This window comes from Accipiter gentilis, chromosome 6 (assembly GCF_929443795.1).
Source record: "Accipiter gentilis chromosome 6, bAccGen1.1, whole genome shotgun sequence".
Classification (NCBI taxonomy): Eukaryota; Metazoa; Chordata; class Aves; order Accipitriformes; family Accipitridae; genus Astur; species Astur gentilis.
In genome coordinates this window covers 1045411-1064484 of record NC_064885.1, presented here as the reverse complement: position 1 = coordinate 1064484, position 19074 = coordinate 1045411, and the positions used below count along the sequence as shown (strand labels likewise).

Below are 19074 nucleotides of genomic sequence, written 5' to 3'. Positions count from 1 at the left end.
GCCGCCGCCGCCGCGCACATGCGCAGTGGCGCGGCGGGCCGCGCCGCTCCCTCCCTCCCTCCTGGCGGCCGGGGCGCCACTGACAGACCGCGGAGCGGAGCGGTGCTGAGCGGCGAGAGCCTCCGGGACACCCCCCCTTCCCCTTCCCCGGACCCCTTTCCTCCGCGTCCCGCCCCGCCGCACCGGTGAATGGGAGAGGCGGGCGGCGCCGGCCCCACAGAGCAGAGCGAAGCGGCGGCTCGGGTAAGGCCGGGGCCGCGCCTCCCCTCCCTCCCTCCCTGCCTGCCTGCCTGCCTTCCCTCCCCCGGCCGCCGTCGCCTCCCGCGGGAGGCTGTCCCGGCCGGCGGCGGGGCCCGGCGGGCCGTGCGGCCGGCGCGGCTCTCCTCCTCTCCTCTCCTCTCCTCTCCCCCCTCCTCTCCTCTCCTCGGCTCCCCGCCCTCCGCTCTCCCTCCTGCCCCCTCCCTCCTTCTCTCCGGCTCGCTCTCAAAATGGCGGCCGCGCCCGTTGGTGAGGAGGGAGCCGGGGAGGAGGCGGGGGAGGCAGGGCGACGGGGCGGGAGGGAGGCAGGCGAGGCGGGGGACGGTCCCCGCGCCCCGGCGGGGTGGGGTGGGGTAGGGTGGGGTGGGGGCCGCCGGGCGCCGTTCCCTCCCCTCTCCGCCGGCCCTTCCCGGGCTTCGGCGGCCGTCCTGGCTGCCGGTGACTTAGCAGGAAAACAGGGCGCGGGGGAGGAGTGGGCCAGACAAGGGAGCGGGGTGGGGTGAGGCGGAGAGGAGCCCCTGCGGTGGGCTCCGGCTCTCCCGGCCTTCGTGTCCTCCCCACCCCTTTAGGCCGCTTCGTTTCTTCTGGTGACTTAGCAAGATGCCGGGGAGGAGGCGGTGGGCCAGAGGCGAATAATGATGAAAAAATAGTCTGGGGCGAGGAGGCCGGTGTGTGTGTGCCGGAGAGGATACCCAGCATCCCTTCCCCGAATTCCTCCTGGAGGGTTTCCTCCTGTTCTCCTCTCCCCCGTCCTCTCCGAGGGCAAGGCAGGCGTTTGTCAGGAGGTGGCCCAGATATCCAGAGTCGGCCGCAGCACAGAAAACAAAACGAGAATTGATAATTCAAGGGAAAGAAGTAGGTGTTATTTTAAGAATTTGTTTCACATCCACCCTGTTTTCCTGCAGTGATCTAGCAGGGAAAGCATTGATAGGAGGTGGCTCAGACCTTCAGAACCAGCTGCAGTAAAAACGGGGGAGGGAGGGAGGGAGGTCTAATAATCTCTCCTTCTTGGGGTCATATCGCTGCCCAGTTGTCTACAATTGCACAGACTTTCCTTGAAGACCTTTTAATAGCAATCGAGTTTGCTAAAATGCTCTCTTTATTGCTACTCTTGAGGTTTTGTTTCAGCAGGAGGTTATACGCAGGCAGGGCTTTTGATGGAAGTTGGGGGGTGGGAGTGGTGCCTCCCTTAAAAAGTTTAGGGTTTAGTCAGTTCTGTGGGTGTGAGGGTTTGGTTTTTTTGTTGTTGTTTAAGGTGGATGCAATTAAACTTGACCTTTAATACCAATAATGATGTGACACCTTCCCTTTCTTTGCCGTAGTATCACTGGTAAAATTTCCTTGCAGATAGTGCTGCAGCAGAGGGCTTGGTTGTTGCAGGTCAAGTCAATTCATAATGAATTACCTAACCAGGGGATGGTGGAAGGTTAATCTAAGCTATATTTAAAATCTTTAATAAACACTATTTTACTGTAAATAAATATTTGGGCTTATTGACCTGGCTGAATTATGCATTTATGTGGAGATTCTTTTAGGTGTATATTCCTGTGGCAGTATTGTTTATAGTATTAGGAGATGAGGGTTAAAGAACCTACATTCAGTGGTGATCATTTCGTAAATGATTGTGCAGCATTCGGCTGGTTTTCGGAAGAGGGAGGGTCTGCTATCAAAATGTTATTTGCCCTTAGAGTCATTTTGTTAAATAGGAAAATTATGTTAGGGAACTAAACAAAGAAAATATTTTTAAACAGATTTATTGCAAATTTCTAGCTTATTCTTGGGGATCTCATTTTTTGTGTGTTTCTTTTGATATTACCATGTTTATGGATGCTGTGTGCAGCCATTGAGCAGAGAAGAGACTGGGTGGAGTAAGGAGGCAAAGCTGCGAAATGGCTAGATTACCCTTTCATAGCTTTTTTTTTTTCTTTGCTGGGGTGGAGGAATACTAATTGCCGTAACAATGAAGTCTCTTCTTTAGGGAAGAATCTAATGGTGCAGGAACCTTCTGAAATGAAACAAATCTCGCATTCTGTTTTGAGGCTTATTTTTCTGCAGGGTGGATCTTGATTTGTCTGACAGTGAGAAGTGACCAGTCACTGTTGCAAAGCCGGAATTTTTTTGTCTGATAACCAATTTATCGACGTAGATACTCACTTGTTGAATTTATTTTATTTACACTTTTGATAAGAATTGTAATTTTTGTGCAGGTATTTTACACACAAGATCTTTGAAATACAGAGAACCTTCTGTATTGTTGCTTAGTGCTATTATTTGTTCATGTAACTTCTTGGTTAGACTGGGTTATGTGTGGACGCACAAGAGAAGACGATCCCTGCTTTCTCTGGTGACCACAGCAGAGTAACTCCTATTAGTATATGGACTTGATTGCATTACCTTTCTTCATGTGCTGAGTTCATATAAAATAACGTCTCAAGATTTCGGAAGCCCTTTCTAACAATATGGCTCTAACAGAATTACTGTACCACTTGGGTACTGCTGCATCATGGGGGTAATATTGATGCTTAGACTTAAAGTTGTGTAGGAAAGGCACTAGAACAAAGGATTTGGGGAATACAATAGGGATCAGATGAAGCACCTAGAAAGGGCTGCTTATAGAAGTGCTCTCATGTTCCAGATGTGGCTCATGGCATTCCCGCCTGAATTCAGTGTTGATCAGAGCAAGTACAACACTGAACATGAATGATTCTGAAGCAGGTTGAGGTTTTGCTTTTTTCTTGGGTCTGTCTCGGTTCTGGAGTCCAGTTTTTGATGGTAGATGGCCACAGATAAGACTGTGTTTGGTTTTAATGTGCCCAAAATTAAATTAAAGGGTAGTGGCTTTTTTATAAGATGTAGTTCATTCACTTAGAGTAAATGTTACAGGATTCAATGGATGTGTTCACTAAATGGCTGTGTCTAAAAATGTATCCAGGCTAAAAGCAATGAAGAATCCAGTAAAATACTTGCCTCCTTATAACTCTGGTTGAGTTTTGTCCTTGAAGTGATGGCAGTTACTTTCTGTACAGCAGTAACTTGTTAATTTCTGTTCTACAAAAAAAAAAAGACATTAATACTTACCTTTATGACTGTATGTGAGGTCTGTCTTGTGTGTATTTCTGACTCTTCTGCCTGTACTGTTTCCGATGCTCCACCCAGCCTTGAGTGCTCAGTTTGTATTCTTTGTCAGCTCTCAACTTTTTTGTCTATCCAACTTGCTATCAATGGGACAGCTATTGAATTAACATCTGTTGACTGTCTTGCCCAACTCTCCAGCCTTGTCTGTCTTCCAAGAACTCTATAACCAACTCCCATCAGTGCTAATGAAAATGTGTTTGTACCTTCTTGTAAAATGTTCTGGGCAAACAATAGCTGGAAAACCCCTGCCTCTCTATAGCTCAGATATATACTGTGTATGTTTGTTACAAAGTTTATTTTCAACCCCCTGTAGCTGCTTCTGGTATTCATGAACTAGAGTGGCTGGAATTACTGTAGTTTGAAGGGGAGCAACTTTTGAATAGTTTTGTTTCAATCAGTTTTACCCTGCTTTTGTGAACTTCAGGCCCATTTTGTAAACTAAAGGCAAAGACTGTGGAAGGGCTGCTGAAATGTCTGTGAAGTGAACACTGAAATACTGGTCAGCCTGAAAAGAAGAACTGCTTAGGCCTAAATTTAGGAAATCAATAGGACAATAAAAATCAGTAATTATTATTAATAAATAATTATTTCAGATGTCATATAGGGTGTGGGGAGTTTCTAGCCTATAACATGTAATTTGTGATGATAATTGAAGATATTTCCCAAGTATCAGAGCTGTGTGTGTTAATCAAAATGGTTCTGGGTTTCTTCTGAGATTTACTATAGAGAAGTAGTAAATGATGTACTATGTTTATACATGCAGATCTGCTACTGACGTTACAGCTGGTCTCTTCTTTCCCCTTTTTATAAGAGCCTAAATATCATTGGCAGAACAACCTGTCTACTAAAAATGTATTCAGTTGATTAAGCCTTGCCTGGGTTGAATGGCTTTCTCAGTAGCTACTTTATTACCTGACACAAGGAAAACAGGGCTCCTAATGTGGCTTTTGGGTGTTGTGAGCATACGTGTTTATTAATGGGTGATGTTGCTTTGTCTTTTGATCTGCCTGACAGTAGGTTACACCTCAGTTTAAGTTTTTAAAAATAGGCATTTACACTAAGACACAATCCTGACCTGTTTAAAACTAGTTTTCAAGTACATGAAGTTATTTCTTCAGAACTCTTACTATAAATGCTGTCCAAGTTAGCAGGACTGTGCACATGGTCATCTTCTGCATGGAAGGCTTGTGCCATTACTGAAAATGCAGTGGTGTGATTTGAGCTGTAGCTGTATTATGTCAGCTTCATTGTGGTGCCCTTAGCTTAGGTTGAGTTAAATGTCTGGTTTTCTTATATTACAGTTATTTTAGAACAATGCTTTTCCTCATTCCTACCATGTTTTGAGACCTACTGATGAGTATTACATATTAGAAATATTTGAAAGAACCATGATTTTTATCTAATGAATACTTTATTTCTAGTTATAACCTGGCAAACTAGATAGGTACTGCAGGTTAGCTCCAGCAGATGTATATATCCAACTTGTATCTTCTCTTAGTTGTTTAAAGAAGGGCCTTTTCTTCTAAATAGTCATTGAGGCAGGACTTGAATGAGGCAATGCTTGTCTCATTCAGCGTGTTTAAAAGCTCATTCTTTTCTTTTTTTTTAACCTCATGCTCTCTCTTTAGGGGATTAGATAGGTGTGACTTGGGCTATCTTTCTTTTAGTTCATTGTCATGGAAGCCACCTATCATACCACTTCATGCTGGCATGTAGTGTTAAGGAAATTTCAAAGAAAAAATGTTACAAAATAAGCGTATGCTGTGATCCATTTCATCAGTACTATAAACATACAGTCCTCTTGAAAGCAAATCATGTGTGCACAGCATTGTCATACTAAGCAGTATCAAGAGCACTGATGCATGCATAACTATATTAAAAAAAATCAACATTATGAATTCAAAGTACTTGTCAGTTAATACATTTAGAAGTACTTTAGCCATTTCTTCCTTATTGGTACTGCTTCTGAGAGAGCCCAGCAGTTTGACTTGGCTGCTTATGCACTTTTGGATAAGGATTGGGATTAAATAAATGTAATAAATACATCTTTGTGGTTGTGATTCTGTTGATTCTGGAAGACTTGTCTGATATTTTTAACTGGTAACTAGTTGCTGCAGTCTTGAAAAGTTATTTCCAGTTACAAGACAATCCATCATGGTTGAGGTTTATAGGTGGTGCTGCAGCAAATGTCTGTCCTGTAATTTTCTCAGATCCGTTGTTAAACAGGTCCCTCTTGAGTGAGTTTGTAAGATATGCTTTTCCGAAGCACCTCTTGTTCTCCAGTGCTTGCTGGTGAGTCAGCTGGCATACCTCCTTTGAGGTAGGGCTAAAGGTAACAGATTTTATGGCATGATGCCATACTAGCTTACATCTGAGATAGCACAGTGGCCTTCATGACTGAGATTGTGTACCTTCCCTCTTGTATCAATGTTAATTGTTCCTATTGTGCTCCACAAATCTTAAGTTCTTTTGGTTTAATTAGACGAGTCTCCCCCCGCCCACCGCAGATTGCTTCTGCCTTGTCTTTCTGCATGGAGGTAGCTTAATGCTAAAGCAAAGGTGTTAAGTTTATCCTTCTTTAAGACTAGAGGAAAATCAGTTAGAAACATCTAGCCTGTTTACCTGTGGATAAATGACTGTTTCTTCCATAAAGAAACGATGTTGGTGGTTCGTCTTGTGCTTGATTCACCTGTTTTGGGGAGCAAAGAAAAAGATCTGCTAAACAATTTTGTTTATTTAAATGCTAGTGTCTTTACGTTCTATTAAGAGGTTGATGTCATTAATGTGAGCGTGTATATGTATTTTGAAACTGATGGTGTCTATTAAATCAGTAATGGTAGAATTTTTTGGTTCTCGCTCATCTGAATTTGTAGGCAGTAAGCACAAACTAGATTGGGGGAAGCTTAACAGAGGAGCTCCGATGCTAGTAGTCATCTGCAGCAGACAGTAAGGATGGGGTTAAAGTTTGAACATCACGCATGCCATTTTTGTAATAAAATCTTGTGAATAGCTAACACTATTCCAGCAAACTTGGAATTTACTGTGACAAAACCATGAAAAAAGTTATAAGGCTGGGATGAGTACTTATGGAAGATAGTTTCCAGTACCACAGCACATCACAATCACAAATTTATACATCAAAAGAATGAGTGCTAAGATAGTTGTGAATAACGTGGTCTGCTGCCTAGTGTCTGGTCTTTCTTGGCCTTGTATTGTGTTACCTGACATTGCTTCTGCATGGGAAGGTGTTTTTCATTTCAGCAGTAAAAGAAGTAATTCTGTGTTTGTCTTCTGCGCTCTTGGCTTAGATGTGGGACCTTCCTCCACGCAAAGCACTTACTCTTTCCAGCAGGAGAGTTGCTACATGTGCAAACAGATAGGAGATACAGGGATTCTGAGAAGGGATGCTGGAGCCATTTTGGTCAACAAGCTTTGAAAATGGCTAAAGTGCTAACAGAGTATTCTCATGATTTGAAGAGTGGAAGTTCTGTCTGAATTTTTATTTGGATTTCTTTGTGATTTTGATCTTCTCCTGTTTCTAAAGCTTTAACATAGGTGTTCCTTCAAGCTTCCTTCCAGATGTTTTTCATATATAAATTTAATCAATTCACAATCATTTTTAACATCACATTTCCAAATGAAATATTTAAATTTGGATATAGTCCTGTGACCTCCTTTATAGTTGTAAGTCTATTACTTAATTCTTCAAGCCAGAGAAGTATGGGGGTAAGATCTGAAAAGAACAAAGTTCAAATCCACTGCATGACTGCTGACCAACCGTAAGAAACTAGTCCAAGTACATGCACTCTTCTTTTGATGGCTAAGAGAAAGTAGCTTAAATACACTATTCTAGAATTGCTATGACAAAATGTGTATGTATTATTTGACGTAGCAAACATGATTTTGAAAAATGTCTTGCTGAAGTCATCCAGATAAACCATGATGTGCATTGTACATTTCTCTGAACAAGTTTGGAGTAGCAGCTTATAATACTTCAGCCTACTGTAACACTAACCCTCCTCTCTCAATCCCGTTCTTCTACACACATACACACACACACACCACCCCCCTAATCCTCAATTTCACTAACCCATGTCTGACCAAAAAATCATTTAGGTTTCCAGTGAAGTTCAGTGAAAACCCAGTGGGTGTTAATATGAATTTAAAACTAATTTTGTGAAATAATTCCTTGCTGTCATATCACTATCACAACGTACTAAACAACAGCATAACAAGTTCTGTGTCCAAAACTTTTTCACATGTTTTAAAGGTTTGTTTTCTACTGCAGTCTGCTTTTTTTCTAGGTTGTTCATTTATGGTAGTTAAATTTACCTGCATTTTCACACAGAACTGAACAGGCACGCTAGAAGAAGGATGTTTTCACTTGTTTTTCTACCAAAGTCTACACGTAGACTACAAATGTGAGCTCTGACCTGGAAGAAGGCATTAAAATGGCATGCAGCGACTATGTGCTTGAGATGTTTCTCCTGAGAGTTGATTGAATTAATTTAAAGACTTCTTTTCTCCAAAAAGTATTTTTCTAGCAAATTTGGTCCAAATGCATTGAAAAGTCACATAGTGTTGGTGCATGGGAAGGTAACAAGACCAAAAATGTCTTCTGTTGTTTTACAGTCCTAAAGGCAGATAGTGACTGCCAGTGATCTGTTAAATAGTGATTATAACTTGGAATAATATGGAAAAGTAGATGATCATATAAGTCTAGTTCAAAATGCACATCTCTAATTAGGACAGAAATGCATTTATTTAGGGAGCATGCAGTATAGTTAACTTGCTCCTGTTTTATAGCATCTTGATGACATTCTTAGCTTTATTTTTTTTTAGATGTAATTACATCCTGCATTCCAAGTCTTTGGAACATAGGCACTATATCTGACCTGCTGTAGATTATTTTCTAGTTCCCCATGGATTTATTGTTGAATTATTTTCAGAAGTAAACTACAGTATCAGGTTAGTAAAGTCACTTCAATTAACCTGTAAAAGTAGGTGAAATGGATAAGAAAACAGATGTAGGACTTTTGAATTTTTTGTGTTAAAAATATGTTTGCTTTGATAAACCTTCAACTCAAATGGAAAATACTTTTGGTAAATTATTGCAAAATGTGAACAAACACTGCACAAAATGCTGTATTGTGTGAAATACTATATTGATATACTTGGCAAAGCATTTGTGTTTAAGACCTATGGGCATTTTAAGACTTCACTTAATTGCAGAATAACAGGCTTACTAAACATGTGAGTGAAAAATAAGGCTCAGAGTTGTAATTCAGATCAGGTTTGTTTTTTGTTTTGTTTTTCCAAAATAAGATAGTTGTTGGAGCTCACTTTTTCATAATCCTTCAGTTAGCTTTACTGATGTAGGCTGAAAAGTGGAGAAAAGATTAGCCCAGCTCATAAATGAGTAGCTTTCTTGTATTCTTCGACTCATCCCTGCCGGCTTAGCAGGTGATGAATTCTAACCTTTTCTAGGATAAGGTGTGTTTGCCACACTGTAAGAAGAGCTGCATGGCTGTTCTCTTGTGATTATACTGTATATGTGCTTTTCTGCTGTAACTGAGGGTGAGGTGAAGGGGGGGGGAAGGAACTGGATGTTTTATTTGGTTACTGGTTTTCTTTCCCATGGATAGATGGAGACAGATTTGTAAGAAACCTTTTCAGGTCATAGTTGTTATCCTTAAGAAATATGGATATTACTTCACTTTTCAATTAGATTCGTATTTAAATGGCACCTTCTATGGAATCTGTTTCTAGAGTACATTTGTGGTAAGAGTTGTCTTATTCTGTGGCTTGAGTTTGATAAAGCAGCTTTTTCCTTACTGGGTTTAAAATAGAATCAGACAATTAAAAAGTTAGTCTAGATTAAAAGTAAGTGTTCTTATATACTTGCTAGAATTTAGCAGTATAATCTAGAGGTATAAGAGAACGATTCATTTCATCTAGTTCTGCCGTAAAGAGCTGTAGCTCTAATTGCCTGCAAATACTCACAAATAACCACTTTAAGTCCTCTTGTTAATATGTTGTGAAACAAGATACACTGTTGAAAAACTTTGTACCCAACTAATGTGCCAGCCTTGTAGCAAGAGACAATGCAACAAGAGTTTCTATGGATCATCTCCACTTCAAAGCATTGTGGAATTTAGTTCTGATTGTATCAATTCAATTAGTCTTTTTGGTGGCTCTGGTCTCTGCTACCACTTCATAGGTGACTTGCCTTTCACTGGGACTGAAAAATTACCTGAAGAGAGGAAGCTAACTAAACTAGGATTTCAGATACATTAACAAACTCAGAAGAAAACATAAGGAGTTTTCTTCCAGGTAAATCATCTTTTAAGAACAGTAGAATGTGTTAGAGAAACAGCTTGAATGCTGGTAGCATGTGGCTGGACATTCAAGACTGTCTTGAGTTTTACACAGGTTGTTGGAACTTTAGATGATTGCTCAAATTCAGCTTCAAATTTAAAACTCAATTTGCAATCTAAAACTCTAACTGATTTAATAATGTGAACCCAGTTGTGTGTTCCTTGTGTTTGTAGCAGCTTATATGCCTTTTTAACACCCAAGTACTTAGTATTAGGTGTGCCTAACCTGACAGTCTGAGAACATGATCTCAGATTTTGTCTCCTTCAGAGAAACATTCTTCTAGAAGATTATTAAATACATGATTTTGTCATAGTAATACTTAGAAAACAAATGGTCTTTTAGTTGAGTTTATAAACGTATCAGGATTCTGAAAAAAAGCGCAAAAATTTACTGTTCTTAAAGCACAGCTGTGCATAGCTCTTTGATAAGCTTTCAGTGTTGAATGGTGTTGGTCTGTATCTGCTAATACATTTGCTCTGTAATTTATGCCATCTAGGTCTTCTAATTTTGGATATAATGAGCTGCAGTTATGTGTTCAGTGTATGTAGCTTGTGTTTTTGTGGGGAAGACTGTTTATGGAACCTAAGCAACGGTCATTAAAACTGCAGAAATTTAGTTAATTTATTTTTAAGTTCCTGGAGGAGCTATGAGCATGTATTCCAAAATCTGCAATAACAGATTGGTCAGTAGTGGTTGTTAGGTTGCTAGACAGCAGCAGCAGGGTGAACTCGGGGTGGTGCTGATGTAACTGTTTACTGCTGCTGCTGGTGTTGTGAACCAAGGAATGATGTTGAAAGTGATTTTCTTGGTTTAACTCATAAAAATTCAAAAATTAAGAGAGAAAAAATAAAACATGGGAGGAACACATGTGCCTGTAGGATTTACAGGAGATGGGAAAAGTGCTTAAGAACATATTAAGACTGACTGTTTTTTGTAGTGGCTGGTAAGCAAATGTTTCTGTAGGCTTGAGAACTTAAATTACCAGAATGATAAAGATTTTGAGCCTGGAGTTCCAGTGGGCGAGACCATCTTTCATTGTGGTGCTGATGAGGATTTTCTTGATGACGGGAGCCCTGACTTAAGTAATCAGAGTAACTTAGGCTGTGAAAGAAGCCTGTAAAAGTGAACTTCTGAAACTTGTAGAGGCCTTATAATGTAATACATCTTTCTCTACGTTACTCTTTGCAGCTTTATTGAGGTGACTTTAAAAATCTGGTTAGAACTTACGAATGTCCACAAGGAATACTGGTTCACAATGAACTTGGAATAGCTTGCTTCTCTCTGTCTGTATGTCACTACTTGATGTTTGTGTAGATTTTCCTAAACCTTATTACTATGGTAGCAGACCACTGCCAGTCAACAGAGCATTCATACAGATAGTTTTGCTGTGTAACATAGTCACTCACAGTGAAAGGAGAGCACTGATCCTAATGCAGGCATGTTAGATTGGGTCTTGCTCATACTGCAGACGCATACTAAGTCTAGCAAAGCAAGCGTACGTCCAGAATGAAAGATGTTTGGCAAACTTTATTTCCCATTTATGTAATTTATGTTTACTGGTGTATATGTTGTTTCTAATAAAATATGTAACTGTTTAACTTGCCAAACTGCAATTTAGATGGATCATATCTCAACTGGGAGTGATTTTTACTCTAACTTTTTCTGAAGAGCAGAAATGGGTATTGTTAGTCTATTGAGCCATTTCAGTGATTTGTTTATGGTGTTGATGCCTAAGCAGTATTTTTGACACACTTGATGGCAGCAAAGGAAAGACAATGGAGAACCCTGAACTGATCTTGCTGATAAAATACTGAGGAAGATGATAAAGTTGGTTTGATGGCAGAGTTTGGTATCTCAGGATACATTTATGAAAATGCTTGGATTTGGAAGGGCTTCATAAGAACTTAATGTGAAACACCTTGTTGATGGCAACATTAGTGGAGAAATTATAGGCTTGGTTGTTGTGTGCTGGCAGCTGGTAAGCACCGAGTGCAGTTCCTTCCCATGGTGTGATTCCCATAAGGCAGTTTAAAGGACAAAAGCCCTCATTCTTTCTGGGATGCTAAATCCCTCACTGAACTAATACCTTGCAGGGACCAATGTAGCATCTTACTGAAGGTATGATTTTTATCATAGCTGATGGTTTCTTTGACCTCTGTATTTATGGCTTCAGTTTTGTCATATTACAATATATGTGTTACTTTGAAAAAGTTGAATGGTACCCTGCCACATACAGATAAAACCTTCTGATTAAAGCTGTAGTAATGAGTTACTACAATTGCTAAACAAAGTCATAACAACAGTAAAAGAAAGGGCTTAGGTGAAACAGAAAAAATAACAAAACTTCCATCCTGCTCTAAAATATTTGGATGAACTGTGGTATCTATGGGTATCTATGCAGTAATTAACAGCAGTAATCAATAAGTCAAGAGTTAAGTCCAGAAACACTATTTTAGTAGTTAAAACTAAAAGAAGGCTGGGTTTGATTTTTGGAACTTCTGTCTTCAAATGTGTTTGAAAACTTCTCTTTAGTCTCATTGTAGGTTTGCAAAGTAGATTATCAGATTGAAATAGATAAAAGCTAAATGTCAAATTCAGGGCACAGAGTCTTTACCAGACATATGTATTCAAACCAAATTTTAGTACTTTTTAGCATCCAGTGTACTCTGATAAGCAGAAACGTCTCCTGAAGCAGTTATGAACACTATCATAGAAATACATGAGCCAAGGCTTATCATTTATCAGTACGAGTATTATGAACTGAGGGGAATTCTGGCTATCTCTTACCTGAAAGTGATTTCTTTTTTTTCCCTACCTCATTGCTTTGACTATATCTGTTCAGCTATTGTGCTTTGAATACCTACTATGTAGCTGTCTCAAAGAGCTAACAAATATCGCTGAAACTGTTTCATTTTGGTATTTGTGCTTCTTATGAATGGTTAGCAGGTCTCTCTTGTTAAGTTATTGTGAAGTTTTCCAGTAATCTAGGAAACACTTGAACCACGCTGATATACATCAGTATGAGGACCTACTGTTTCAAGTCAGGAAGAAGAAACTGTCTTTTGAATTGTTAGGATGTCTTAGTCACCCTCAGGAAGAGGGTGGTTCCTATACAATATCAGATCTGTAATGTCCACTTCAAGTGTGAAGTTAGACTCAGCTGGGTGCCTTGACACTAAGCAATTGCAAAAGGTATGTAGTCACCCTTCAGGGTGGGACCATCTTTAAATGCATGTCAGGCAGAATCTCTGAGCCTCAAAACAATTTCAATAGGAGTAAATGCTCCTCAGAGCAGTGTGGGTGAGTCTTGTGGTGAGTGCAGCTGGCTTCAGCAAAAGGCTGTATGTGGTGAAGCTAAGGAGTCTCTGAATCCCAGTTTAGGAAGATGAAAAGTGGTTCTTAGACGTGAAGAGGCAGAGGGTCTTCCACTTTTTTTTTTATGAGAAAGTCAGAAGAACCTGTACTGTTTCTACCTTCCCTTACAAGGAGGGATTCTTCTGCTTTTCAGATTTTTCTGCCCGATTTGTTGCTCTTTTTGAATAGTTCTGTATGTTTTAGAGGCGTGTGTAGGGAAAAATTTCTGGCCTGGGATGATTCTTGGCTGTCTTTTTTTTTTTTTTTAAGATTATGCTTTGATATGCCACTCTTCAGTCTTACAGCACTTGAGGATTGAATTAGATCTTTTATCCTTATTGCTCAGACATTTCTACCAGTCCTAAGTATAAAAGCTGATCTCTAGCTAAGTGGAAAAGTTAGCAGTTGAGATGAGGTGCAGTTGTCTGTTGAGGATATGCTACTGTTAATGGAGCTGAGGAGGATGTTACATACAGTTTTGGAATGGTTTGTGTTGCTTCATAAAGAAGTAGCCTACTTAAACTTCAGTGGGTAATGTCTATATTTCTTTTCCCACCAGGCCCCTGTATGTTATAGAAAACTGAGCAGATAGTGTACTGCCAGGAGGAGTAAGAGGCAAACATTTCATTTGTCATATCTGTTCCAGTGTTATGTGTTCAGCCAGTCTAGCTCCCATTTTTAAAATGCTTATAAAGATAACTGATCTTGTTGAAAACACTTGTAGCCCCCTTTTGTTGCAAAGATCATACATATGCAGAGGTTTGCCACTCAGTGCTTTTATATATGCTATTGATATGTAATCAAATAGGTTTTAAGTTAGAAACTAAAACTTTTTGGCTTGTTAGTGGGGCTATTAATGAAAGGCACATCCTGTTTTATATTTAATTAGTAGTTGTTACTCCATGGATGGCTGTATTTAAGTTCAGGGGTTTTTTTTCCTGTACTTAATACGGAACAAATGAAAATTTTCATACAAAAACATCTTTTCTTTCAAATAAGATCTAGCGCTGTCTTGACACCACCTTATTCACAGTAAGCTGCTGGTATTAAAAATGACTGATTTCAGGCAAGATGTAATAAACAGGTGGTGTTTCTTTGTCTTTGGTTTTTTGGTTGTGTGTTTTGTTGTTGGTTTGTTGGGTTTTTTTTCCCCAAGGGTTCTCTTTGAACACTTGCTTCCTCTCATTACTGAGGTTGTTTGCCGGTGTGTGTGTAACACAGTGGTGACTATAAACCTTGATAGGCAATGGAGGAGGACTGGTTAGTCTTGCTCCACTGAGTTTTGTATGTCACAAAGCCTTCCCTAGCTAGAGAAAGGGCAGTGCACATGGACAATATTCATCCATTCTCTGTTGTTTCTAGAAGTGGTCCAGGTGTATAATTAAAGTTGGGTCCTTTTGGGCTTTTTGACATTTTTGCTTGCGTGTTTTTTTTGTTAGTTTGTGGGGTTTGGGTTTTTTTCTGTTTGTTTATTTTCATTCTTTTTGTTTTGTTTTGTTTCTTGTTAAAGGCTATATATGAAGGAGGCTGCCCTAAAAATACTTTGCCTTATATTCAGGTGCCTTGGTAGTTAAAAAAGTCAGGAATACTGAGAAAGGTGCTTGGAACAGGCACTTTTCAGAGAAGTGAGATACTATAGATCAGTTGATTGGTAATTTATTGTGGATCAGCTGTAATTTGCTAATAGCAGAAAAAGCTGCTTTGCCCAGTAGCTGTTGAAATTTATCTAGTACCAAGATCTGTTTCTGAATAACAATTCGGAGTTAGAGCAATGGAGCAGGCCAGGTATTGCTAAGTGTTAGGGATATAGGAGGAGAAGTCTGGGGTTACTTCACATTTGAGGGGGGGGGGGGGGAAAGCCTTTCTAACTAGATGACATGTCAAGGATTGCCTTATAAACACAGTTGCTGTTATTTTTAGGCAAGTACTATAGTTGCATCTGCTAGCTGCAGTGACAAAATATTGGAGTGTGATTTTTTTACTGGACTTACTGCACTGATGCTGAATTTACAAGGCTCACTGCTTAGTTGTAGTTCATAATACAAAAAACACCTTCTGGTTTTAATGCCATGATTTTTACCATGATAGTACTACAAGCAGATTTTTGAAGTTTATATCTTTTTGTTCTGCTATTCAGTGCTTTAAACAGTGCTTCTATGTATAAAGAAATGCCTTATTTTGTTCTTGTCCACAATGTTTATCGCTACTGAAAGCATTGCTATGTTCATACTGAAGTGCAGAGATTCAGCCATTATAAGCCTCTATTTTTCAGTACTTAAATTTATCACAGCATTGCCCTCTAGAGGGCACTTCTTCTGATCATTTCAATAAATTGTTTGGTTTTTTTATATTCACTAAGTTTCCATTAATTTGTATGCAGTAGTCCTACTGTGTAGTGAACGAGATGCGTCTATTGAAAACCGGTTGTCTATTTACCTGTCAGGAAGCGAGGTATGGGACAAGAATAAGTGAAATGTTTGTTTCTGTTCTCTGAAAGGATGCAGCCTGTGCTATCAGTTTTCAACTGAATTGTTTCTGAAATTGCTGTTACAGAAGAGGTCAAACTAATTAAATAATGTCTTGCCTGTTTAGAGTGCTCCTGTCCTAAATGGCTTGCAGTGTACAGCATTTGCCATGGAAAATCCACCAGCAGAGTGAAATACAAGCAACTTGCAACTTAAGCTTATTTTGAAGCAGACAGAGCCTAGATAGGTTTAGAAACAAGCTCCTGATCCTCTGTGATGGATAAGTAGACGTTAATAATACAAGCTTAGTATTTTCTTTAATTTTTTCATATAAGAAAGGCCTTTGTTTACAACAGGCCCCTTGCCAAAATTGTTACCCAACTTTTATAGCGAACCTTGTATACCTGTACATCTAGTGGAGAAACAGTAGGGGAGAGGCAGTGGGACACGTGTTTCCTGAAGCAGTTGGTAAAAGTTTAGAAAACCCTACTGCTGTCTCCTGTGTATTATTGTGTCCAGTTTATCTCATTGCTAAAAGCTGGTTGGTCAAACTTGCTAAACAGCTTGAGTAAATTATGTGTTATATACAGACTCTTGTCAGGTATGCAAGAACTGCTATCTTCAGCATTTTTCATAATGTTGCTTACAAAAAGAGTACCTGCAGTGCAGAAAGCAAAAGGCAGTGCTGCTAAAATGATTTTGGTGATGCCGCCTTAACAAAGATTAAAACTGTCCACTTGAAGTAGATTGTACACTAAGAATACTGAAGGTCATCTTGCTGAATAAGAAGATATTAAATAGTGTGGGAGGGAAAAATAAGTAATTTGTGAAAGGCACAAATTCTGACTGACTTGAACACTGTCTTGATATGTCAACTTTCAGCTATATTCTGAATTAGCTTGCATTGTCAGATGTGTAGTGATCGAGTCACTGTCTGAACCCAGCTGAAGTAACAGGCTTGTGGTAACTCTGCACTATAGTAATTGTGCTACTCTAAGATTGAAGATCTGTTTAAAGATTTTCTATATCCCAAAATATGAATGAGATAAAAGATTAACTGTAGGTAAACCATGTTAATACCTGACTGAAAAGAAGGCAAGTACTATCTTTTAGAACATGGTACTTTGGAACTTCTTCAGATAGTGTTACTAGAATAGAAGTAGTAATTTGTCTACGGGTGGATTATTACACAATTATATTTAAAGTTCACATGCTGAATTATAGCTGTAGTCTTTAAAGATGCTGTTTGGGTAAATCCTAGAGAACTGACTGATATAAAGCCATGAATGTGCTACAGTGACAAACTGAGTGTGCCTTGACGCTGTTGGTTATGGCCTGACATGTGCCATAGCATCTTCCATAGTCTCTTTCTGGAATGTTCTCTTCTTTCCTTAAATTCTCCTCCAAAGCTTGAAACATATACGAGAGCCTTAGATGATTTCTGGCTTGTGTTGAAAATTAACTGAATGAACCTTGCTGGGTTTAGTTTGAAGCAAGAAACCTGCAGAAGATAAAAAAATCTAGCATAAGGATAGAGGATTTTGGGGGGTAGCTTTTTGATAGGACTAGCGAGTGCAAAAAAGGGTGTTTATGGTGGGCCTAAATTGCTTTCATCACAAGAAAATGTGATGAGGTTGCCTGCAAACTAGAACTGGGCTGTGACTTAAGATGTCTCCTTCAGCTCCCTGTTTCTTGAAGGACTAATGGTGGGAAAAGGGGGAATAAAGAAAGTGTATGAGTTTCTCCAGGTTACTCAGTCCAGATTGGAGATGTGCTATAAGGGCACAATCCAGACTAGCAAAATAAAATTGCATTTAAAATTTTAGTCAGTTTGTTCTGTCTAGAGTGGTGTCACAATCTGAGTACAGAAATCTTCATGTCAGTCCAGAGGGACTGAATGCTTATTTGAAGGAAATTAATGGTGTCTCTTTCTCTTCCTTCTAGATGGATTGAATCTTCTGTGTTGAATGCCTCCGGATTTCCTATTGGATTTCACGTGTGGAAAAATACTTTGATTCAAGCCACTCTGTGGCAGACTGAATTGTGGATCCAGGGTTCCTAAGACTTTAGATCTTGAGGAGGCAACCACTGCTGAATCACGTTAACCTGACATCGCAGCCACAATGGTGCTGTCACAAAGGCAACGAGACGAACTGTAAGGAATCATTATTTTTAATTTTGTGTTGCATTTTCATTAAACTTTAAATATTTAAACTTTTGCTTCTAAATAGATTTTTCAGAGTGTTTCTGCTCACATGCTGATCAAGTACCATGTATTGTTGTTTAGATCTCTGTACTCTTACTTTTGATACAACCATGGGTATTTGATAATAGAATCGTGAAAATACAATTTCAGAGTTAGTAATGGCATAAAAAATGAATTCTTAAATTTGCTATAATTTATTATCTATTTTGTTTTGACTTCAGTCACAAGGTTATGAATGGGTTACAGTAAGCAGCAAGCACATCGCAATATATGCTTCAAACTGATTTGTGAATTCTACTTTTATCTTGAGTAAATTCTGACACTTTTGCTATTTCATTCCTGAATGTAGATAAGGTTCTGATGAGAATGTGCTACATTGTGATTGCAATCTTTCTTTGACTCCTTAAATTGTATTTAAAATGGAGGGTATATTTAAAGGGGAAAAAGAAAGGAAACCAAAACCTAACCAAACAAATAAAAGAATAATAAATAAAAAAATCACAAAACCCCCCACCTTAATTCAATTTAAGATACAGAATTCTTTCCAGATTTTAAGGCTAGGAATAGGCTGTCAAGTTCCATGCCTTAGTTTGCTTTCTTTTCTGTAATAAATCATGAAAGGGCGAGTGGTGGGTAGCAATCAGCATGGCAAGGTCTTGCATGATACCCAGTTTCGTAAACTTACATGGAGTTTGTGGAGTTTTTTATTCCTTTTAAAAGTATGGACCAAGTATCATTTAGCACTTGGTGTCTCTCTTGTCTGTGGTAAGCTCTCTATTTTTTTAATACAGCTTCTTCACTTCTCCAGTAATGATTCAACCCCCTTGTATTAAATATAGTATGCATTTTACTTTTCTGTTTCATATACTTAAATACAGTTGTTTTACTTCTTAAAGTAGAGTAGAAGCTATCTTCAAATTTTGGTTTGTACAACTGCTCATCAGAGTTGGAGAAGCTCTGGGGTTTAAACATTCAGGATTGTGATTTTTTTTTTTTAATTTTATTTTGCAATTCTCTGAAGTTTTTTCCTGGCAAAAACTTCAAAGAATACATGTGTTAATGGGGAGATGGTAGTAGTGAACTGTTACAAATGGAGATGGGAAATGACCGGAGACTTAGGATCTACTTTAAGAGGTCTGATGAGGACGCAGTACTTTGGTTTAGCATATGTTGTTTACAGGGAGAAATTTGAAATTTATGCCTGAATGCAGAGTTATATTTAGAGTTGAATGTCTGAGGAGAGATTGTATATGTGTAAACGGCAGGAAAGAAGAATGT

The 19074-nt window shown here is 39.2% G+C and overlaps 1 protein-coding gene across 3 annotated transcripts in view; it reads left to right on the top strand.

Moving 5' to 3' along the window:
* The first annotated feature begins 28 nt into the window (after positions 1-28).
* PAFAH1B1 (platelet activating factor acetylhydrolase 1b regulatory subunit 1) overlaps positions 29-19074 on the top strand; it is a 37800-nt gene continuing 18754 nt past the window's right edge. The window contains exons 1-2 of one of the 3 annotated variants that reach the window (XM_049801856.1): positions 29-243; positions 17535-17745. In XM_049801856.1, the coding sequence (XP_049657813.1) occupies positions 17714-17745 (32 nt within the window). In that variant the 5' untranslated portion in view covers positions 29-243; positions 17535-17713. Of the gene's footprint in view, positions 244-289; positions 508-15557; positions 15577-17534; positions 17746-19074 lie in introns of those variants that run through there. The other 2 variants (XM_049801857.1, XM_049801858.1) reach the window with 2 other exon arrangements.